The sequence below is a fragment of the Tiliqua scincoides genome, chromosome 5, assembly GCF_035046505.1.
Source record: "Tiliqua scincoides isolate rTilSci1 chromosome 5, rTilSci1.hap2, whole genome shotgun sequence".
Taxonomy (NCBI): domain Eukaryota; kingdom Metazoa; phylum Chordata; class Lepidosauria; order Squamata; family Scincidae; genus Tiliqua; species Tiliqua scincoides.
In genome coordinates this window covers 9,308,347-9,332,386 of record NC_089825.1, presented here as the reverse complement: position 1 = coordinate 9,332,386, position 24,040 = coordinate 9,308,347, and the positions used below count along the sequence as shown (strand labels likewise).

Sequence of the window (24,040 nt, the reverse complement as noted above, 5' to 3'; positions counted from 1 at the left end):
TAGCTACAATATCTGGTTTTAACCTTTGCTCTGACCTTAGCATTCAAGATCTTCATCAAGGCACTGGTGGGCTCTGCTAAGGATGCAAGGATGACTTTGTACCTCAAGTAGATGATGCACATTCCTTGAGGCTGAAAAAGTTCCAGGGTAGTAGACTACGCAATGAGTGAATGTTCCCTGCAGTTAACAGTATTGACATTGAAAAGTATATCCATAAAAGCCTTTAACTTTTTCTTTGACCTGATCCATGACCAGCCCACCCATGCTCAGTTTTGAACACCATGTTGTAGTTATGTGATGAACATTTAAGCATAGTCTTATCCCAGAAGCTCTTTTCTTATAAGGTAGTGGTTCCCAAACTTTTTAAACTGATGAGGCTCTTGACCTACTAGGCCACTGGCCATGGCTCCCCGTTAAGGATACAGTCTTGTAAGTCATATAGGGTGGCAAGTGTTTTTTGCAAGGATTCTGTGGCTCATGTCTGGTTTCTGCAGCTCCCTGGGGAGCAATGGCTCAGTTTGGGAACCATTTCTATAAGGGCATTTGGTGGTTTGTCAATTGATTACTGAATGAGATGCAAAGATTTCTCTTCCTGTCTTGCCTTGAGTCTGTGATTCTCAGAAGAGAAAATAAAAATTGACACTCTGTGTCATGCTGCCACCTAGCTATCAAATAGCCACAGACAACACAGTGGCAATTTTATGAGTAGTTGCACAACTGGGATTCTGGTAGTACAAATGACTATAGGAGTGCAATCTGAAAATATTTATTTTCTTTAGTGCAATGTTTCTCAAATTGTGGATTGAGACTCACTAGGTGGGTCGCAAGCCAATTTCAGGTGGGTCCCCATTCATTTCAATATTTTATTAATATATTAAGACTTGATACTCCCATGGTATGCATTTGGGGAAATGTTAGACCTGTACTTTTAATAAGCTACTATGTATATTCTTTTAACAAAGATAGTTAGTAAGTGGTAAGTGTGGGTAAGTGTGGGTAGGATTGCAGCCTAGGATTGTTAAAAATTTTCCTGCTTGATGAAGTCTCGTCCAGTCATAACATCACTTCTGGTGGGTCCTTTCAGATTCTCATTCCAAAAAGTGGGTCCTGGTGCTAAATGTGTGAGAACTACTGCTTTAGTGAGTTCAAACTGTTTTCCTGCCCCATCCATCAGTTTGTTATATTAGAGGTACAAACGACTGGAAAACTAGTGCATCTTTTTCAGGATAATATGAATGGTAATTTTTAGAAACCTTGAAGAAAAACCTCCGATGAAATATTTTTCTTCAAACTCATGAGTGAATTATTTTCTAAAGTAGCATTCTTACAATAATGTATGTGTCTTAAATCCAAGAGTCTGTAGCAGCAATAGTGACGTTAGTAATGATGCCACTGTTACTGCATTTGATCGGAAACAACACTCTCAGGAGTTGATATTGGAAAAGTGCTAGCAAATGTTACATAATTCAGAACATCTGCAGGTATTTGGCTCAGGAGTGTAATCTGAAAGTCTGCCATTGCTCCTACTTCGTTGTCATTTGTTATTCCTATATTCTCAATTGTGAGATGTACGTTGGGCAGTGCAAACCTAACTTGTGCTGGAACAGGCAAGTTCCAAGGCCTGCACTCCATCTAGCACAAGTTTTGAGCCGGCTATGGCTTGGCCCAAGGCAAGGGGAAATAATTCCCCTTACCCCAGGGAGAGCCACAGCAGCCCCAATGGGGCTACTAGGATCTGCGCTACCTAAAGAGGTGGCACACATCTGAGCAGCCTGGGACTGCCCCAGGCTGCCCAGGAACAGGAATAGGATCTGGCACAAGTGCCAGATCCTTGCCCTGCCTCCTGCTTGCCCGCCTTTCCCCCACCCTGGAACACATCCTCCCCACCCCTCACACACCTCCCCCAAGACCCCCATGCTGGCTGACCTTGGCTGGCATGGACTCACTGGTCTTGGTCAGCGCAAAGGCTGAATGCAGCCTCCATGAGCTGGCGCATGTCCCTGCTCTGGCCCAGTCGACTTCAGAGGAGGCTCAAATGTGCTTTACTGTTACCAAAAAGGGCTGTTTTGTTTAGGGGAATTAGTATATTACCCTTTTTGGAAACTTCAGGATCACAGGCTAGATAACAAGATGGCGTAATGCAGAGAAAATTCCTTTAAGTTCAAAGAGGAGACTGAGAGAAAGATAACTTTCAGTAAAAGATTATATTTTTATTACAAAGCACACAGGTAAACATAATGCACATGAAAAATGATGAGCCTTGGTCCTTATACTTGCATCTAGTGTACCTAGCTTATGGTGGTTGCATGTAGAGTGTATTTGGTGCATCCGAGAAGATTAGGAAAAGGGAAAGATTTTAGGGAAGAATTTTAGGGGTCTCTGGTCTGTATAACCCAGTTGCTAACTAAAGATGGGGAGAGAAGGGGAGAAAAAAGGGGGGGAGAAGGGAAGGAGTTTCAGACGCATATAGTTACCTGTCCTGAATAGCAGTTGGATGGGGTGTGTGTGTGGAGAGTCCTATGGAGGACCCTCTGCCTTGGAAGGTCAGCTAGAGAGAAAGACCATGTGACGAAGCTCTCTCTTAAAGAGGGGATTTTTCAAACAGGCTGAGCTGGGTGGTACTTGGGAATAAATCATAGGGAAGTGGATTTGTCAGTTATCAGCAAAATCAATGGGTTCTGTGGCTGGCTTAAACAATACCATGAAACATCAACACAAGAAGGTAGATCCTGTTTGCATACAGTACTTAAGAGTGATTGAGTTACAACAGTATACTATGTCAGACCCTTACCTACAATGTATGATCCGGAAGGTGGATTTAAGATGCATATAACCACAGGGAAGTGGAGGTGACTTGACCTGATTGTGAGAAGTTTAAATGTGTTTGCATAAACAGTGATTGGATTAGGAGACACAGTGATTGGGTTAAACAATACACATTTTTAGGAGACATTTAGGAGAATAGGAGACATTTAATAACAACAACAACAACAACAGGTATTTATATACCGCCTTTCTTGGTCTTTATTCAAGACTTTATTCAAGGCGGTTTACATAGGCAGGCTTATTTAAATCCCTTATTAAATAGGGATTTTTACAATTGAAAGAAGGTTCTTTCTTTCAAGAACCACTACATTCAGGTGTTTCATTCCGATCTGGCTTCACATTCTGGCCTAGAGAACTGGATGATCTGTAGCCATGCGCTTGTGACTCGACTTGATTGTGGTCTGTATGTTGAGATTTTGCCTGCATGATATTTTAGTCCATAATACATAACCAGACATAAAATCACAAGTAAAAGAGAAAAAAGGGGATTTTCACGTAACATTGTGGCACATTTGTGACTCTCCAAGGCCAGTGCAAGAGACTTGTGCAGGCTGAGCGCTCCATTTGGGTTACCCTCTAACTCACATATCAGAAAGTGAGACATATATGGGTATCTTCTTTTTCCTCTGTTTCCTTTTGCACAAGGCCTGGAAGCAACCAAAGAGAAAACATGAGTGACTTGCACTCTGTCTTGCTACTTCAGTAGAATGAATTTTTGCCTACAGTTTCTCAAGAGGAATGGTATTTTTATAAACTGTCAAAATCTGATGGAAACTCTGAATTTGAGATTTTTTTAAAAAATAGTGATATATGAACCTTTCATTTGATGAACAAATTGTCTTAAATTAAAGGTTAGGGCAGTTTGTGCAATGGATGGCTACGTATAAAATCTGTATATTTTTATTTCATCTAACTTTTCACTTTCCAGATCTGTGTTAGACAAGAAGTAAAGCATGTAATTTCCATCTTGGTAATAAAATATAATCTGAATATGCATTTTTTTTCAGATGAGCAAGAGGATGAAGATGCCATTGTCAACAGAATTTCGTATGTAAATCGTACTTAAACTGTCTTTTGATTCTCTTCAGTCTTGTGCTAATTTTGAAGCTTTTGTGTTCTGCAGAAAAATATATAGTGCTGGGGCACAATCATCCCCTCTTTTGTAATTCTGAAAGCTAAAATAAGCATCTGTGATGGTGATGAGAATGTGTGCTGCTAGAAGAATTTTTAACCTATATTTGAACATAGTACATGTGGACAGAATATCCTGATGAGAGCAACATTTGGACATAGCTTTGGTATTTACTATTTTCTTTGTATTGAAAGCTTTGTTCAACTGTATTTAAAAGTATTTAGAGATAGCTGTTTAATAGAATTCCTGGCTATAGATTTGCAGAGGAGAAAACTAATTTGAATACAGTTGTGTGTCACTTAGTGACAGGGATGCGTTCTGGCACCCCTGTCACCAAGCGAGTCTTGGTGCACAGTAATGCACATTGGGGCAAAAAATGAAAACTTCACATATAGGCTAATGGGTTCTGAGCTGTCTGTGACAGATCAGGAGAGAGATCTTGTGGCGGTGGTGGACAGTTCGATGAAAGTGTTGACCCAATGTGCGGCGGCAGTGAAGAAGGCCAATTCTTTGCTTGGGATCATTAGAAAAGGTATTGAGAATAAAATGGCTAATATTATAATACTGTTATACAAAGTGATGGTAAGGCCACCCCTGGAGTATTTCGTCCAGTTCTGGTCACCACATCTCAGAAAGGACGTAGTGGAAATGGAAAAGGTGCAAAAGAGAGTGACTAAAATGATTACTGGGCAGGGGCACCTCCCTTATGAGGAAAGGCTACAGTGTTTGGGCCTCTTTAGCCTAGAAAAGAGATGCTTGAGTGGGGGCATGATTGAGACATAAAATTTTGCACAGGAAGAATAGAGTGGATAGAGAGATTTTTTTCCCTCTCACACAACACCAGAACCAGGGGATATCCACTAAAATTTGGAGAGTGTTGGGAGAGTTAGGACAGACAAAAGAAAATATTTCTTTACTCAGCATGTAGTTAATCTGTGGAACTCCTTGCCACAGGATGTGGTGATGTCATCTGGCCTAGATTCCTTTAAAAGGGGATTGGTCAAATTTCTGGCGGAAAAATCCATCACGGTTACAAGCCATGATATATATATATATATATGTGCAACCTTCTGATTTTAGAAATGGCCTATGTCTGAATGCCAAATGCAAGGGAGGGCACCAGGATGCAGGTCTCTTGTTATCTTGTGTGCTCTCTGGGGCATTTGGTGCGCCACTGTGAGATAAGGAAGCTGGACTAGATGAGCCTATAGCCTGATCCAGCAGCGCTGTTCTTATGTTGACATTACGTGAAGCCTCTACAAGGCTCAGAATGCCCATTTTGGGCGAAAAGGTGTGACTTCTGGTTTCACAGGAAACTGGAAGTCTTGTGTTTTTGTGAGCCTCATAAAGGTTGCACGCACGTAAGTGCTGCCTTTGTGTGGCTCAGAAAAGCTTCCGGAGTTGAGGGCAGCACGGCTTCCCTTGCCTTCAGAGGCTGGGGGTGGCACGTACAGACCTGCAGCAGCTGTTGCATATGCTGGCTATCACTGGTCAGAATGCCACTATGCGATGCTCACCTGTATTTGTGTACATAGTTATCTATGAGTTGTTGGGTTTTCTTTTAAATAGGATTTTCAAAATTGAATATGTATATCATATTGCTGTTAGTTCATTGCCTCAGGATTTCAAACCAAAATTTAGGTGGAGATTTAGTGTGATTTTTTTCATCGAAATGCACTAAATCATTAAGTCACTTTTGTTCTGAGTTTCTTGTACATCAAAGCAGAATTAGTACTTGCTTGCTAATTGAAATTAAATGGTTAAAGAAATCTTAATTGCAAAATTAATTGATCCGTTTTTAAAAGTGTAAGCAAGCCAATAATTTTGAACAAAACTCCCGATTTCTTGTTTGATGTTGCACCATGTGTCACAACAGAGACTCTCCATGAAGAGGAATCTGCATGTGGAGGAATGCCTTTTCGAAGGTGGTGCCTGCTCCCTGGGTAGAGTCTCCATGTGATTAGTGAAAGCAAACCTGGATATTTCGGCAGGACCTCCACATTTATTGACATCACATCATGTTGCCTAAGAAAATCTCAAGGGTTGACTTCAGTTGGAGATTGCAACCCTAATCCTGTGGGTTTTATAAGTAAAGATAATCTTATATAATCTTTTATAAGTAAAGATTCCACCAAGAGCGGGTGGAATCACTCAGCTTGGCTTGTCAGCTGCTTCAAGGTCTCGCCGTTCTTAGCCGTTGAGGGAGCTGCTGGTGTCCTCGAACTGGCGACCTTCTGATGTTATCTTCGGGCTAACGGAGGCTCTACCCTCTAGACCAGACCTCCTGCCCTATACAATGTACAGTTGTATAAGTTGTGCACTGCAGAAGGGTGTCACTTCTTAGGGAGTTCTATTCCCAAATGGAGGAGGAGGAATGTTGGCAGAACATAATCAGAAATAATTGTCAGAACATAACTTCCAGCAAGGAGGAAGGAGCACCAGAAGGATGGTGCCATAAGGGCAGCTCTAATCCTGCCTCCCATTAGTCCATGAAATCAAGGATTCTCTGTATTTTTAAACTGCCTGATTAATTAGGGGAACCTTTTCTAAATGGTTAAAAGTGTTTTTTATATCTCAGTTGAACATTGCATCCTTCATTGGAACTAAACTTTGGAAAGTGAAGCTCTAGCTAGCTCTCGTCCCCCAACACTGTTCTTTTGTTCTCTGTCTGCTGCTTCATTTCAGTGGTCTGTTTCCACCCCTAACAGGAAGAATGTATAGGTAGTGAGAGCTGATGTGCAATACCAAAAAAGTTGAGTTTAAGAGTTTTCTTGTCTGATGCAGTACACCTGGTAAGATTCCTCTGACTCACATTGGTGTGTGTGTCATAACTGAGCGGCAATTATTTCTGATTTAACCACTTCAGAGCAAAAGTTTTGGCTAATGTAGCCAATGAAGTGATGATCTAGGTGTGAAATACTAACTTTTATGTGCCAGTGGGGGTGGGGGGGAATCCTAATGCTAATGCTAAACATGAAATTCTGGTGCACAAAAATTAATGTTGCAGAAAAATTTGCCCATGGTTTCCCAGTCTTTGATAGTAGTATTTCATAAAAACCAAGTTGCTTCCGTTTTCTACATCAGAACTCATAGAAGCATGAACAAACAGAACAAAAATGAACAAACCTCAGTTTAGGAAATTTAACATAACAGTTTGAGTTCTTGAACACCTTTGCTTTTTTAGGTGAGGTAGTTTCTGTGAAGTAATAAGTACAGTCAGTTCTCATTATCCACTAGGGTTAGGTTCCTGGGAAACCTAATGGATTCTGAATTAGTGGATACTGAATAATTGAGCATTTGGGGAAAAAGGAGTTAGGCTCCAGTGGATCCTCTTCACCATATGCTTCATGAACTTTGAAGTCTGTGGGGCTAAGTGATAGCGAGGGCTTGTCAATATCTCAAATATTTGATGCTTCTTCCCCCGTGCTGGCTGTCTCTCTACTTGAGAGGAGGTCTTGACCCTTCCTCTCCCTTTTCCTGTCTCTTGGCTCCTTCCCTGAGCTTGCCTCGCTGCAGTATTTATGGATAATGAGAACAGAGTAGAAGATAACAAGAGTAGGTGGCAATTCTGCCCCTCAGAGATACTGCGATACTGGTAGGGCTGATCCTGCCTCACAGGCAGCCCAGTCCTGAGCTGCCTGGAGCTCCGGGACCCAGTGGCTCCACGGAGGGCTCTCGCTGGATCCTGCACCTCCTGCGCTACTGCGGGAGGCTCCTCGGGAGAAGGGGACGTTTGTCCCCTTCCCCCGAGTAAGGGAAGCAACCCCTCAATGGGGCTTCTCACTTTAGCGGCGACCTTTTGGTCGCCACTAAAGTAAAGGCACTCGTGTAGGGTGAGCAGCCCTACCCGAGCGCTTTGAATCCTGCGGAGCTCGGCTCCGCGGACCCACCTCTCCCCCTCCCCCGATACGCCTCCCCTACGCCCCTGGCCACACCTCCCTGGAATGCCTCCCCCACACCCCTGACCATGCCCCCATCTCCCGTTCCGCAGCCCGGCGGTCCAGGTGACCACTGAGCCACGGAACTCAGGCGCCTGCCACACACTGGCTCATTGCTGGCCGGAGCTGGGCTAGCCCCGGCGGGAGCCAGTCAGTAAGCCTCGCAAATGTGCCTTACGGCATGTTTGTAACTGTGGTCCACAGCGCGGAGCTGCGGCGTGGACCACAGGATCTCAGCAGATTAAAGGGTGGCATGTTGCAACTTTATATTTTCAGCACTATAGGAGACACTATTTGGACTTTCTGCTTCAGGTAGCAAAAAATATACCCCCTAAATAGCAGTTCTTGTGATCCAAAACAAGTTCGATCTTTTAATAGCAGTTTTCTGTGAATCACAATATGTTTTGAAATACAGGGGTCCCCTTTATAAGTCAAAGTTAGGTACAGAAAGCTTGAACATACAGCAAAACAACTTAGAGAAAGGAATTTTCCTTTAAAAATATTGTAAATGGAAGCTCATGGAGATTGTATGTCCTTCACTAAACTTAAAGAAAAATTTTATCCACTGGATCAGATAGGTATAGGAACTGTAGAGAGTATAAACTGTACACACATCAACCAGTATTAACCCCCTCCCCGGTGCAACCTGTTGATGATACAAGTTGAGAACTTTGTGTCAGGCAGTGATTTGGAGGTGATGGTGAAGTGGCAGGGGCTACGCCATACCTACCCCCAGACTTCCCAGACTGCCTCCTCTAGACTGGCTCCATTTCCTCCTTGTCCTATAGTATGAAAGAGGAGAATGCAGAAGACCTACACCACTCTTGGCATCCATCTCCACTGCTGCTTCTCTGATGGCTGGCGGAGTGAGCTCTGGGGGCCTAGCATTCCCTCTGTGGCCATTAGAGGAGGCGGCGGCATGGTGGAGCTCAGTGTCGAGAGAGAGAGGTAAATGGGGGCTCTCCCTTAGCGTCCAGTGCCATCACTACATCTTCTGATGGCTGCAGAGATCCTGCAGATGTCCTCCATTGGTTATCAGAGAAGGTGATGGTGGCATCAGCTCTGGACATGGACGGACACATGCACATACAGTGCTAGTGTCTAGTGCTACTGTGTTATTTGCTCCTCTAATGACCCCTGGTGGGAATGCTGGGAGCCTTGCATTCTCTCTGTAGCTGTTATAGGAAATGGCAGTGGTTATGGCAGCATTGGGTTCCAAGGGATAGAGATAGGAGAAACAGAGGAGTTTGGGTTGCTCTCCCTGTTGTTCCAGTTGATGGTGACAGCAACAAAAGTGCCAGCACTGAAAACAATGTAATAAAGAATGATGCAGGCTTGGAGGCTGTGCAGAGGAGAAAGGTGAGCTTACAGGCCTAGCACTGACAGGGATGTAATGGGGTTCTTACTATATGTTAGAAGTGCCTTGGGCTCCTTGGTCACTAGGGAAAAGGTAGGGTAAGGTATAAGTCTTTTGCATGGGAAACGAAGTCAGAAGGACGTGTATGAGTCAATGTGTGCTTGGTGGCATATCAGTTATGGGGAATGCTGCAAATGGAACTGATTGACAACACATCTGTGTTTTCAGGGTTATACTTTGAGCACTGAGATGATGATGATGATGATAGTGACATTTCTTTGACCTTTGTGATCCTATCTGTCTTTTCCATGTTTACTTGGACAAAATGATGCAATTCTGTCCTAATATTATTGGAAACCAGACAACAAAGCTCCATTCATGTTGCAAATTATTTTAGGTGTATAAGAATACCTGGAACAGGTCAGTTTGTGTTAATTGCTCTTTGGAGATGCTTTTTGCTTCAAAGAAATGTCTAGCTGCCCTTTGATGTGTGAAATAAAAATTCAGACTTTATTGTTACCAAGTTCTTAGCTGTACTTTTCTCTTATCACTTTCAGTGATTGTTCTATAAAAGTATCCTTTTCAAAATTCAAATTTTTGGAAGCTCGTTGAAAATGGCCAGTTTCAGTCTGGTTTTTCTGGTATGCGGTTATGGCATTGAAATTGTTCAAATGGAAGTTATTACATAGTCCTGATATTCTTTTTGTTGACCTTTTTAAAGGCAGAGAGAAAATTCTGTAAACATATGCACCCGGTTGAGGTCATTGAAACTAAATGGATAGTGGGTTGGCTGTGTAACATAAGCCAGTATATAAATTAAGATAATGTCTTTCCTCTTTCATAGAAATGTAAATGTTCCTTTTTGATACGAATGATTTATCTCCAGCCAACATTTTTACTTAATCATTGTATATGTTAATGTCATCTCATTTTTGAGATTTGAAAAATATTTTACGTTGGCGTGAATCCAAAGAGTCTCTTTATGTGAGCAGAAGATACTTCCACTTATGCTAAGGTTTGTGTGTTCTGATTTTCAAAAACATACTCTTCTCAATGCCAACTGCAGTCTCCTGTGCTATATTGAACCATTCTGAGGGTCAGGACCCCTATAGAATGTCATCTTTTCAAGGGAGCACCAGAGTGCAGTGGGATGAGGTGACTGGAAATATCATTGCACTACCAGAACCCCTTCTCTGGTTGTTTGGAGTCCTGCCAGTATCTGCAGTATGAAGTCCGCATAAGTGAAGTCTTTTAGAAAGTTGGTTTCCCGGCCCCCCTCCATTTTTTGGCCTGTTTTTCACTAGTTGAAATCCAAATGTTATTTTAAGGGGAAATCCTTGAACAGGAATAAGAACAAATTGTTCAGTTCACAGATCTGTCCTTTAAAATTAGGATGGAGTGTTCTTCATTGAGATGCAAAGTTTATGTCTGGGATCCAACCAACGACTTTAGATGTGCCAAAGTTTTGGGTGTGCATTGTAAGATTTTCTCTTTCCTCTTTGAACAGCAGAACCCAATCCCTTATGAATATTTTTTAAGTTATCTTTTTTAAAAAATCGTAAGTGGAGTTGCTGTGAAGGGTTGCTATTCAAGAAATGCAAGACCATAGATGCTTTGGCATTAGTTGATTTATGTTCTAAATACAGCCACTTGGTGTATGTTCCCCTCTATTGTTAGTTACTTACTGAGAAAAGCTTGGCTAACATGAGTGCTACACAAACTAAGCCTCAAGACTAGTACATATTAGCAGTACTAATCTTCTACAGCAGAGGGAGTGCTTTCATTAATTGTGACAAATTTGACTTAGGCTGTGTTTGTTGTATGTGTATAGAATACAATATTTCAAACACAGAACTTAGTGCAACACTTTAAATGTAGTTGAATATGTGGGGAAGCTGCCTTCAGCTGTGTGTTGGTAGTCACCAGAATATCAACTTCCTTTATTTTTAACCACTCTTTTTCTAAATGTATGTGGATTTAATCTTTGTATCATGGGAAATTTCATCTGACTTCACTGAAATTCATTGCAGTTCTTCTTGAATTAGTGGAAACTTTTAAGAATTGAGAATATAGAGGAACTTATATATTTTTTAACACTTTCGAGAACAGAATTTTTGAGATGTAACCTCTTAAAATTCCATACTAATATCACTAATGCACTCTTTCTGGAAAAGGTTCATTTTGTTGGAGATCACAGAATAGCATTTAACTTCAATTAGTGTTGGAGTTTGTACATACCTCTTAGGCCTGTTTAAAATATAGAAGAAATGTAATCTTACCATCCTATTTTCTTTATCATCTCATAAAATCTTGTATCTCACTCCTATCATGTAATTGCATTTTGAGACTTACGCTTCACCTTTTAATCCATTTCTGCCCAGCCCACAGGTGTACACATTTGATCCCTGTCGCATATATGCAACATTGGGCAGAAATGGCTTAAATGCTTTGCTAATGCGTTAAAGCATTACTTTCTGCCAGCTTTTGTTTTGACTAAAGGAATCCTCTTTCCAGATCTCCAGTACTTTACTTGTGCAAGAAAAAATTTGGAAATGTCTTAGGAGACAGTACGCTGCCTGCTGAAGGTTGCCTGCTTCAACCTGCTATGTTAGGGATTATGTTTCCATCCTAATTTTTCTTAAGGATTGCATGTTGAATTTAGATCATCATTACAAACAGTTCTTATTAGCTGAGTGATATCTGAAGGGAAGTTGTTTTTGAAGGTTTTTTTAAATGTGTGAACTATTGTATTGGCAATAATAACACATCTCTTTCATTTTCAGGCTGTTCTTGAGTACATTTACTCTTGCAGTTTCTGCTGGTGCTGTCCTCCTTCTACCTTTCTCGATAATCAGCAATGAGATCCTGCTCTCTTTTCCACAAAGCTACTATATTCAGTGGTTAAATGGCTCTCTAATACATGGTTAGTACTTGGTTATATAATTCAATATTAGTACTTTATAATGCCTTGTAGCACAAAATTTGTGTAATTAAATTGTTTATGCAGCCAGTCAACCCCATAAGGGCATGCAGGCAGCTTAAGGAAAGAGTTCCTACCGCATGTGTAATTCTGTAAACCCACAGGTGGCTGCCACTCAACTTGGAACACTCTTTTCTCTTATGGACTTTCCATAGCACCGGCTTATGTATCTTCTAGAAATGGTGTAAGGTGATTTTAGTCACCAGGAATAGGGTAGAGTATTTACTGTGTGGTCACCCATTTTTGAGCCTTGAGCTGTGGTAGGTTGCACATTGCTTAAATGAACAAGCAGCACTTCTGATGTATATGGGATTAACTATTTTTAGGTTCTTGTGACATTTTTAGGATTAACAAATGTATTTAAGCAAAAGCTTTTGTGGAATACAGGCCGCTTCATGAATTGGTTGCAGAAGACTAGTCTGTGCAATCTTGTGCTGAAATAAATGTTAGTTTTTAAGGTATCGCAAGACTTTTTTGCTATTATAGATTAAGATGGCTCCCCTTCTGGAAGTTATTTTTGATCTGCAGTCCTTATGCTAAAAAACACTGCTAAATATTTTACATAAAATTCTGCATATGAGAGTCAGTGAGGAAAGCAACAGGAATTGAAACTTATGCAAGGTTTAAAAAGCATTTCTGCCAAGCATGCATTATAATCAGTGCTTAAAAGTATTTATCTGAAACATATAGTCATATTTAAATCACAACATTTAATTTTCAAATTGTGGGATGGGGATACCCAAAGTTAAGGTGCGAAATATCATAACATCTTGAGGCATGTGTAGGTTTCTTCATCGCACCCAGGGTAGGAATAAATGCCTCCTGGCAGAGGGTTCTCACTGATTCATGTTGGTGACTGGTGGTGCTGAGATCCCATCATCCCAACTTGATTTGGGAAGACTGATTGCTTTATTCCAGTGATAGGTCCTGTGTGAGGTTTTAGGAGAAGGTCAGAGATGACCCTTTCTTAAAGTTTTCACCATCTGTCTAAGGACATGAGACTATGTAACCTCTAAGAGAGAGGATTCCAGAGTCTAGGTACCACCAGAGAGAAGACTCTTTTCTGCATGCGCACCAGCCAGACTTTAGAGCTTCAGAAGAGGCTTCAGGTCTTAACAAGTGAATAGAATTGTATGGGAGAGACATTCAAAGTCCAAAATGGTTTGGGACCATGATATTTAAAGGGCTTTTTCTATGTTGGAACCTAGGCTCTGGAATTCCCCCTTTCCATCTGAAAGCTCACATGGCTTTGCTCATTTTCACTTTTAAATGGATAGTGAGAAGCTTTGTTATGTATTTTGCAATGTCAGTTCTATTTAGTTTAATTTGCTGTCTGTTTTTCTTACAGTGTGTAATTCTATTTTGATGTCGTGGGCTGCTGGCTGAAAAGTGACGTAGAAATGCCATAATTTTTTTAAAATAAAGCTAAAAATTTTGGTGCCATAATTTTTTTAAATAAAGCTAAAAGCTTTGGAAGAGGGGCCCTAGTTAAAAAGAGAAATTGAGGAAACCACTGCTTTAAATACGAGTGGAATATGAGGAGGTATAGAAATGGTTACGAAGGCAGCTTCTTAGTACTTCACAATGTGAAGGGAAGACTGTTCTGGTCATGAAACACAAGAATTGTTCATTACCCTTGCCTGGAAGATGTTGCCACATGTGCTGTGGTACGAGCACTGTATATAGTCACCTGTAGGTTGAAAAATTCATGCCTGAAAATTGAGCATGAAACCCTGGGTTGACTTATACCCAGGTCAATAGAATAAATGAAGCAGAAGCCTCGGGGAGCTTCTGGGAAGCTTAGCAGCTATCTGGTAAAGTTGGGGGGGGGGAGAGTGGAACTGGACTGAGAAGCAGGACGTAGGGGGTGGAAGAAAGGATAATTTTTACTAGTAGTTATAGTATTCAAAGGGAGCCATTATAACTTCCTCAAATAGGAAATGAAGTGAAGGAACTTATGGAAATTGTAGCCTGTATGAGAGTTGCTGCTATGGAAGTGCAGCACTGTACTCCTCACAAAGCCAATGAAGGTCCCATAACTCCCTTTCAGTTTGGAGAAGAAGGTAAAATTCTTCCTTTATTTCTCTTTATGCTGCTGCCTCAGAACAGTTCCTGGCAAGTCATTTTCAAAGAATTTAACACCCCACTCAGTTTAGGGGTCTGACTTTTAAAGCACCAGGATGTAGTCCTCATTTCCATCTGAAACGAAGTTCCAGGCTACAATTCAGTGCACCCATGGAATAGCATCCATGGAAAGCTGTGGGTCTACTTCTGAGTAAATAGAGTTGCATCTATGTGCAGCTGCGCTTGCTCATGCTCAGTCCTTGTTGCTTGTCTTTCCACTGTGCACACTCCCAGTTATGTGTTATAAGTTGTATGTTACATGTTGAGCCTTTGGCTTAGCACACCAGGCGCCTTAAAGAAGAATTTGATTAATGGTTCTACTGTTGCGTTCTCTACAGTGCACTTACTGTGATAGTGTTTACAAAAAGGTTGTGAGGGCCAGAATTTAAAAAGTTAATGTATAAAGTGTATCTTAGGATCTTTTACTATATTTAAAATAGAGAATACAGTTCTTAGGTAACAATTACTGGTAGGTTATTTTTCAGGATCTGACCTTGGGTTAAATCAGACAGAACTATAGTCAGACACCCCCGAAGTTTAAGCCCCCCAACTTATCCAAGGGTCTTAGAAAATTCCATGATTTTTGGCTCAAAATCTGCCCCTGACTTATCTGCGAGATCAATTTATAGGCGAGTACCTACAGTATATATGTTTCTGTGCATGCATAATAGCCCATATGCAACTTGGTATGATATTTGCTTTTGTGAAAAATTAGATATAAATAAGGCAAGGAGCAATCCCTTCAACAGAACATAATGTTCTTTGGAGTGGATGAGCTAGTCTCTCCCACTCTATGATTCCTCTTAACTGTGATAGAGCAACTGTAACTGAAGAGTACAGTTGGTGAATGTCATCCATATATTTCAGAGTACCATTGCTACATAGGTTAAAAGGGAACTGTATGCAGAGGAGGGCCAATCTCTGGGCTTTGTCTTAACTGGGAGATGATAGATCTAGGGGGTCTCAGTTTAAAGTCCAACAAAGAGAGATTATGAGAGAGAAGTCACTAAGAGCACAATCCTAACCAACTTTCCAGCTCCAAGGTAAGGGCAATGCAACTCTAAGGTAAGAGAACAAACATTGCCTTACCTTGAGATGGCCTTTGTGACTGCCCCCCAACTGCAGGATGCAGCATGTGCCCCACTGGCACAGCTATGCCAGTGCTGAAAAGTTGGTTAGGATTGTGCCCTAAGTTTACTTAGTGGCTATACAAGACAGGAAGACAGAAGAGCAGGACCTCTGGTCAAGATTATTGGTCCATATTGGCTATGATGAGTTCTTTGAATGGTTAGGATGCTATGAGCAGTAAAGGCTAGGGTGCCCAACAAGCTTGCAGACACACACATGAGACAACAAACAGGGAAATCGATGGGGTGTTTCCAAGTGGGCAAGGGTGTTTAGTACTCAAGACTGTTCTTTGGTGCTCGGTGGGCTCAGGTCCTGGTGCACTTGTGTGCGAGTTGACCTGGATTGTAAGAGAGAGAGAAGATTGCAAGGAGGGAGCAAAGTTTCGAGAGGGGGCCTTATCTAACAGTTAGTAGAGAAGCTTTGAAGTATAGTAAAATAATGAGGAAAAGTGAGATGAATTACTTATTCTAGTTGTCTGTTAGCATGGAGGAAGGATGACTTGTCAAGAGAGAAGGATGGTGCATAGCATGGCAGATACATTTTTCAAACGCTTATCTGCAGATTAGGAATTGAGAACTGTTTGAGATCTGTAGCCATACTTTTTATAGGGTCTTTGGCCATAGACTAAAATTGGATCTTTTGTGGAATGAACTTACTCTTTACCAACACATGTTTTTTTAATGTTTTCTGATGGGCAGTTTTGTTTCTTTTGTGCCAAGTCTCTGAGGGGCTTGAGTGAATGCCCTTGGTATTGTCCATGGAGGCCAAACTCATTTATCCTGGAACTTGGGTTAAATTGGCAGTAGGGGAGGGGAGGAAGAGCCAGGGATTAAAGACTCTCTCCTTTATGACTTAGATGGCTGCGTTTATCTTAATGACAGGATACTTCAGAGATTGCAACATTGTCCTGCAGGGTTGAATATGATAGCATGATGAGATGCAGCCCTGTGGAATGCAGGTGGTGGATAAGATGCAGGAAGTGGTGGTGGTGTTGGTGGCAAGTAACAAAACTGTTGCCTTTGTAAAAAGCTTGGGGTCTGATATTCACTTGGACAAGACAGACATGAGCCTAGCCTGGGTCACATGCCATTGTAGCATTCACCTATGACCATATGCGTGTGTGTGCATGCTTGGTAATAAAGAGAAGTGACGTGACAAATAGGGACTATGAAGTAATTAACTAGAAGTTGCCTTCTTATGGGGAAAATTGTTCTGTGAATTGATTTTGAGTTACTAAATGGGTTAGTACATAAATTTTTTGCAGCAGCTTGGAATACTTGTACAATGTCAGCATACTACTTTTATATTGAATTATTTAGCTGCCAACTTTGTGTTTCTGCAGAGTTCCTTAGTCATTCTGATGTAACTGATTATTGATATACTGAGGACATGCTTGGTTGTTGTATCCTAACCCTTTGTGGACCACTAATCTGTTTTGGAACTCCCTTCTAGAAGTGGAAGGAGATTTGTGCTCGTACAGGAGATCTCTCTGCTTGCATGAAGACCCCTTTTGTGAACCCAACCCTCCTTCCATTTCTGAAAGGAGCTTTTGATAATGCAGCAGTGCTCTGAAAAAAGTTAGGCTACAGCTCAATAGTCGTCTTCAGTGATTCCTATCCTGGGGCACACAGAGTACTTTTGAATCAGAGCTTACTACATGAATGGTTTTATGTAGTAGTAAACTTTGCCTACATGGCATCATACATTGTTGCAATCTTTTTATGTGGTAAGTCCTTTCTATAAACTAGAGTCCTAAGAAATAATGGATATCTAGTATTAATTTAGATCTTCATAACTTCAAAAATATATTTGTATTTGTGACAAATGCCTGATTGTTAACATCAGGTAGAAATGGAACAGCAGCAATTCCTTTGTATATGTTTCTGAAGGCCAAAATATTTATGATAAGGGGAAAAGACATTTAAAATTTAAAGCATCAGGAAATTTGGCTCAGTTTCAGAATCCTGTAGAGAAATGAGGAAAAGCTAATGTCCCCTTCAAGTGAGACTGTTTGCTTTTGCTATCTCATGAGTGTCCAGCAGATGGAGATAGAGCATAATGAAAACTGCATTTGCCCACAAAACAGGACTTGCTCTCTGTTCAACAAAGTTCTTTAGGGAAGGGTGAGGCTTTATCATATGTGGTAAAATGCTTACTTAATTGCAGTTTTCTTTTACTTAAATGCTTTAACATTGAGATTGTATCAGAGTTGGCTGGCAGGGATAGTGTGAGTTGCTAATAAAATTCTTCATACATGCTTTCTGTCATCAGCCATATGAGTACTTAGGGTGTGGTTGCCCACCTCTTGTTCTGTACAATCAGCCAATCTTTACCCTATCCTTTGTTCCTTCCTTAAGACGACCTCCTCTTCTGGTACTAAAGCATTATTGGCTGTAAACTGCTTGTGCTCCTCCTTATACAGATGCGCAAATATTTGTGCTGTGTGACATGGGAAGATAATTAGCAAAACAGCTTATACATGCAGAGCATGTTCTCAGGATATAGGTTGCTTTTTCCTGAGAGCAGCACTAGTGTAGTGACTGAGCTGTGAATCAGGGTTACTTGATTTTAAACTCACCTCTACTCACCAGGTGCTTTTGGGCAACCTCTTGGTCTCGGCTCCCTCACTGCAATATGGGGATAATAGTCTTTATAACAACCCTGTGAGGCAGTGGTTCCCAAACTGTGGTGCTTGAGGGCACAGCGGTGAATTCCCAGGGTGCCACGGGATGTCCCCAGCAGCCCCTTCTTCCCAACTCTCCTGAGTGCCACCTTCTTGGATCTCATAAGATCTCACAGTATCCAGGATGGCAGTGCACATCTTCCTGGCTCTCCTGGGTGCCGTCATTTTGGTTTGCATGAGATTTTGTACGACTCTCTTGAGATTCAAGGTGGTGGTGCCCAGGAGAGCCAGGAAGAAGAGGCCGCTGTAAAGGAAGGGTGCTGTAACCATGGTTAATTTGGGAACCATTGCTGTAAGTAAATAACTAATCCATGAAGAGAATAGATGTGATATACATTGCTAGAGGTGTTAGAATAGGGTGTTATTTTTTTCACAAATTTCATTAAATTAAAAAAATTGACAGACAAAAAGCAGTCTTATGTGTTTTTATTCCAAATCATTATTTTAAAAAAGTTTATTTGCTGTTCAAGTGCTCAGTGTTTATGTGCACTCGAAAGGTGGTATAAGTGATATAGTGAAAGCACGTGCAGCCCAGAAGCATTCTAGATCTCAGTATAGGTGCTGGAGGAAGCAAAGGGGCAGGTCATGGAAAACAGCATAGAAAAAATGCAAACGGCACTTCGTTCGATACGGGGGGGGGCATGCAAAATAGCAAAAAAAAGGACTTGTGCATATCTAGAACATCTAGGCACATTGCAGAAGAGGCATAGTCCAGTATTTACAGAGGGGAATCCATTGCAAGCATCGATAGACAGGTCTTCCTGACTAGCCCAGAATTCTTTTAGCACAAAGTGGTAGGAGTAACCTTTCATCATGCAGCTTATGTGCTTTCTTTCAACACTTAGCAACTCACTTTCTTTCAATTTGGTAATGGGGCTATAAGCCTCTGGGAAAGGTGCATTCTGAAAATTTCAAGCTGAAGCCATCTAGTGGTGGACACGGGTACTGCACCAATAAGATGAATGAACCTATGATCCCTTACTGTAACTTTCCAGCATTCAGAGGTTCTGGAGAGGCCTCTGCAACTCCTTTGAAAGGAAAGGGGACCATGAGGCAGCTCTGAGAGGGGTAAAATTGGGCTTATTTTGCTTTATTAGTTTTATTTCATTTTTTGATGCAAATTTTGTGTTATATAGCATTATTTCACATTTACCATTTTCGCACACATCTATGCATTGCAGACTTAAGTGCCACACACATGTTAAGTTCTTGTTCTGCAGAGGATACAAGTTAGTTGTACAACCCACCTGTGAGAGCAAAATTGCACTTTACTTATGGGAAATGTTTCTGTATAATAAACGCATTCTTTGGAGGACAACTTAGGTGTTTTGTACTTCTGGAACTTATTTCTTTATCAGCAGTGACCAATATTCCTTCTAAGTGCTCTGTGCCACTGTGTAGACCCCTTCATGTTGCAGCTTCTCATCATTTCCAGAAGCATCGTGATGTTAGATGTCGTTGCTGGGATCTGAGCTGTGTAGAGCTCAGCTTTGGTGGATTTTGAGCTGTGTGACTGAGCAGCTTAAAGGGAATAGTGGCAGTGACTGTGCTATGTTAATTTCATCTAACAATACTTAATCATCTTTCCTATCCTATCATCTTATGCTGTTGAAAATCTGTTCAAAGCGCTATTTGCAGTTGGTGTTCATGTACAGTGGTTATTGTTAGTGTTCAGTCTTGCCTACAGAGTACCTTCTAAAGATGAGAAATCTGAACCTTAAAAGGTTGTCAAGTTTCCATATTGTAATTTTTACAGAGCCACTTAGGCAATAGTGGCTATTCGGTAGAATGCCAGTCCATTCTAGGTTTCAAACAAAGTGATACAGGATTTATATTACCTGCAGGAACACAGGTACAGGATTTCTAATTTTCTTTTATGAAAGTGTCAGTAGGTTTTATATTAATGGTTCTAGTGGTAACACTTCATTGGAATGCAGTAAATACCATGAGGTATAGTGGTCTATGGCAGGCAGTTAAGAGTTAAAAAAAAATTCAGGGAGTGTGGAGAGTAGACTGATTTTTCGTGGGCAAATATTTTCAATTGGGAAAAGATTTTGCAAGGATCTTGCAGTGTTCCAAGACATTGGAAAAACATTGCCACTCTTTTTCCTATAGCATTTTGTTGCTGTTTGAGGTCCCCTTTAGTAGTTGTTTTGGTACGCTTTAAAAAAAACAAACTCTTCATGCTTGCTGCATCGGGGGTTATGTAGCAAAAATGCCATCACTCTGTTTTAACTTTGTGATGCCATTTCCTACTTTCCTACAATGACTTTGAGATGCCTTTTCACAGGAGACTTAAGTTGTGCCCTCCTCCCCAATTTCTGGTGTTTTTTTAAAATTGTGATATTTATTTGGTGCATCCCTCTGCTGTTTTAGTTCACTCTGTTAATTTTAAATCTACACAGTAATCAAGCATGTTGCTTCATTTTGATGATGATGTGGAAGAGTGCGTGGGTGACTGTAAGGAGAAAATCCATGTGGTGTGTGGTGCTTGGGGCCATTTCAGCTTCTGCCTGGCTATGACTTTGCCACCTGGTGAACAAGTCTCATGAGACCTGAGTGGCAGCACAGCTGGTTGCAATTTCATTCATTGGGGCATACCTGCAGTATGGGAGGGTTTAAAGAAAGGGAGAGGGAGGCAAAAGTAAGTAGTGACAGGCCAAGTAAGACAAGGGTTCAGGCGAGGTTGAGTAGGAAGGGCTAAGAAAGCTGACAGAGAGAAAGAGTTCTTATGTTCTTAAGAGGGGAAGAAGAAGGCAGGCCAGGAAGTGCTGAAGCCAGGGATCCAGTATATATCTGCAGAAGTTTTGTGGATATAACATCCACCACCCAAAGAACCTGCCATCCCCAGAGTATCTGCCTTTAGGAACTCTGCCTGCACCTCTGATCCAGTGCAGCTTTATTGTTGAGCCTGGAATCCTTTAGAGGTCATCCTTGTAGCCATGGACCCTGACGCTTGCTTTCAGTGCTTCTGAGGCAGCAAGGTAGCACAGTGGTGGACCTAGCTCCAGCCATCCTGACCCCCTTCTCCTTTGGACCAGATTACCCTAAAGCAGGGTTTCCCAAAGTTTGGGCAGTGAGCCCATGTGCAGTGGGCTGTGAGCTGGGCCCTCCTGCCTGCCCCTGGAACTTTCACTCCAAATCTGAGCCATTCTGGAAGGGGAGGGGGTTGCCGGCTCAGTGACACTGCTGGCTGCAAAGCCTTACTGGGAGGTCCCACAGGCCTCTTCTGGGTAGCATCTGGCTGGTGATCCACTCTATTGGCCTCTGTAGGCCTCAGAATGGCCTGCTGAAGCATCAAGAAGTGACGTCTGGTTTTCAGAAGCAAACTGGAAGTTGCCTCCAAAAACTGGAAGTCACTTCCGGACACTTCTGTGGGCCATTCTGAAGCCTGCAGAGGCCAATAGAGTGTGCTGCCAGACTGGCATAACCTTGAAGAAGCCTCTGGGGCCTCTCCTGGCACCATGAGGAACATTGGAACGAGGTGGTTTGTGGTACAGAAAACTTCGGAAACCACTGCCCTAAAGGCATCTCTTTGAGTTTCTGTATCTTTCTATGCCTCAGCAAAGTAGACTTATGTCCTCCGCAACACCTTTTGATGTAAGTTTCCATTCATCGGAGGAACTGAATAAGGGCATGAACCCCCAAAGTCATTTTGTGAGAATTTTCTAGTCTAGTAGTATCAATTATGATATGTTATTTTACAAATCCTGTATTCTTTACAAGTAACATGCATCTTTTTCATTTTGTTTAGGCTTATGGAATCTTGCTTCCCTCTTTTCCAATCTTTGTTTGTTTGTGTTGATGCCCTTTGCTTTCTTCTTTCTGGAATCAGAAGGCTTTGCTGGCTTAAAAAAGGTATGTGGATTTTAAATATATTTAAATGTAATATCAAAACAGCAAAGTGAGTAAATGGAGAAAGATTAGGAAGGAAGGGACAGTGGCTGGGCAAACTGGGAAACTGTCACACCTACTAAAGATCATGGTGGCGGAGCTGGGGAGAAGATAATGGGCATAGCAATTCTCTCTTTCCAGGAGAGTGATTGGGTAGAGGACAGCCACGGCCCTCTCTCTGCTTCTTCTAAACTGATCAGGCAGGGAGGGTTCTGGGAACAAAACCTCCCTGTTTGGCCATTTTAGGAGGAGGTGGTGATAATGAGGGTGTGGTGATGCACATGTGGGCTCATGCATGTGTATCTCCAAAAGGAGAGGTGAAACTTACCATTTCAAGCCCCAGTTCCACTTGGCATATATACTTTATAATTGTTGATTAGGGGATCAAACTACTTCATAAATGGAATAGAAACAGAAGAGTAAAAAAAAACAAAAACGCACGCACCCAAATCTTTGTCTTTGTATATTAAAAATATACAGAAAGTTAAAATTCTTGTTCCATCTTGTCTCTTCCTTTTCCAAATTATGAATGGCAACTGTGATTTTTATTAGTACAAAACTCTAATGCTGGAATTTTTTATTTGTATCCTGTTCTTCTTTGAAACACTTAGAGTAACTTAACCGGGGCTCCCAATGGTCTTTCATCCAGGCACTGCCATTCAACAACTATAACATAAGATATTTCAAGACCATCAGTGGATTACTGATATTTAATGGAAGCAGATGAGTGGCCACTTTAAGAGCCTCTTTGTACTTGTGGGATGAAATGACTGGATTTTTTGAACTATAGGATCTGTGAACTGATATTGATTTCTTTTATTGTAAGTTACTTTTTTAGCATTAAAGCAAAACAAACCCCTCTTTTTCACCCCGGCATTTTCCTGCACTAGTAGCATTTAGAAATCCAAATACTTGCTCTCTGGGCTGACTGTCCCATTTGTTCTCTTTTGACTTTTGTTTCTTTCAATGAAAGTCATTAACACAAGAAAAAATGATTCAAATTCTGCGAGTGGTAAGAGATGCAACAAAGAATTAGTGACAAAACAATTTGTTAAAGGAAGATCTTTATAGATTATAACTGAGAGAATATGCCATGATGGAGTTTGGCACCAAGTCATAATTCTTTCAGAGGTTACTTTGAAAGGCAGGTTTGGGTTCTAATGTTTTGGTGTGTCAGCCATTCGGGGGAAGCATCACTAAGACTTGCATACCTTTCAAGGTTTTTCAGATTAATCTTGAGGAAATACTGCTTTCTCTATTAATAAGGTGCAAATAATTTTGCAGCTTTATTTATTCCCCCAAAGGCTCAATTTCTGTTCTTTGTATTGATTGGTGCATGTAGGACTTCAGTTAGTACAGTATAATGAAACCAAGTGGCCACTTGGATAGTGGTTACTAATATTTGTGATGTAGTAATGATATAGCAAATAAGACTGATGATATAGCAAATAAGACTTAATTAAGACTGATGGGGCAGTTCACATAAGGAGTAGGGAGAGGAGAATGTGTGAAATCCTTCAATCTTTCCTCGTTGTAGAATCATAGATTCCAGAATCCTATTCCTTTTCCTGTGTTTAAAGGCTAGGCACTGTTAAACTTGCATTGGTTATGAAGGGATGTATTCTAATGTCTTTCCTAATTAGACGCTACTATTTTTCCTACAAGTATTGTATTGTTTGAGGCTATGTTGTATTGCATATTACGTATAATATATTATGGTATAACTAGCAAATTATGGTTTAACTTGTAAAGCCGACTTTGGTGATGTTCCAGTTAGACTAATATTTTCTGTCCTTTTTTTAAAGAGTACAATTTTTTTCATTTGGCCACTTGCAAATTTATTGTGTGTGTGTGTTTTTTTCGCATCTAATTGATGGCATTCATTCTCAAAGGCATATGGCTTCTCTGGTAGGTTCCCATTGATTCCCTTGGGCAAAAGGTTTTTTCTTTTTTAAAAGCACTTGCATATTACACAGAG

General features: G+C 41.1%; 1 protein-coding gene across 3 annotated transcripts in view; it reads left to right on the top strand.

Moving 5' to 3' along the window:
* LMBR1 (limb development membrane protein 1) overlaps window positions 1-24,040 on the top strand; it is a 76,305-nt gene that overhangs the window by 14,204 nt on the left and 38,061 nt on the right. For 2 of the 3 annotated variants that reach the window (XM_066627827.1, XM_066627826.1), the window contains 2 exons: window positions 3,834-3,873; window positions 21,923-22,026. In XM_066627827.1, the coding sequence (XP_066483924.1) occupies window positions 3,834-3,873; window positions 21,923-22,026 (144 nt within the window). Of the gene's footprint in view, window positions 1-3,833; window positions 3,874-12,036; window positions 12,177-21,922; window positions 22,027-24,040 lie in introns of all 3 variants that reach the window. The other variant, XM_066627825.1, reaches the window with a different exon arrangement.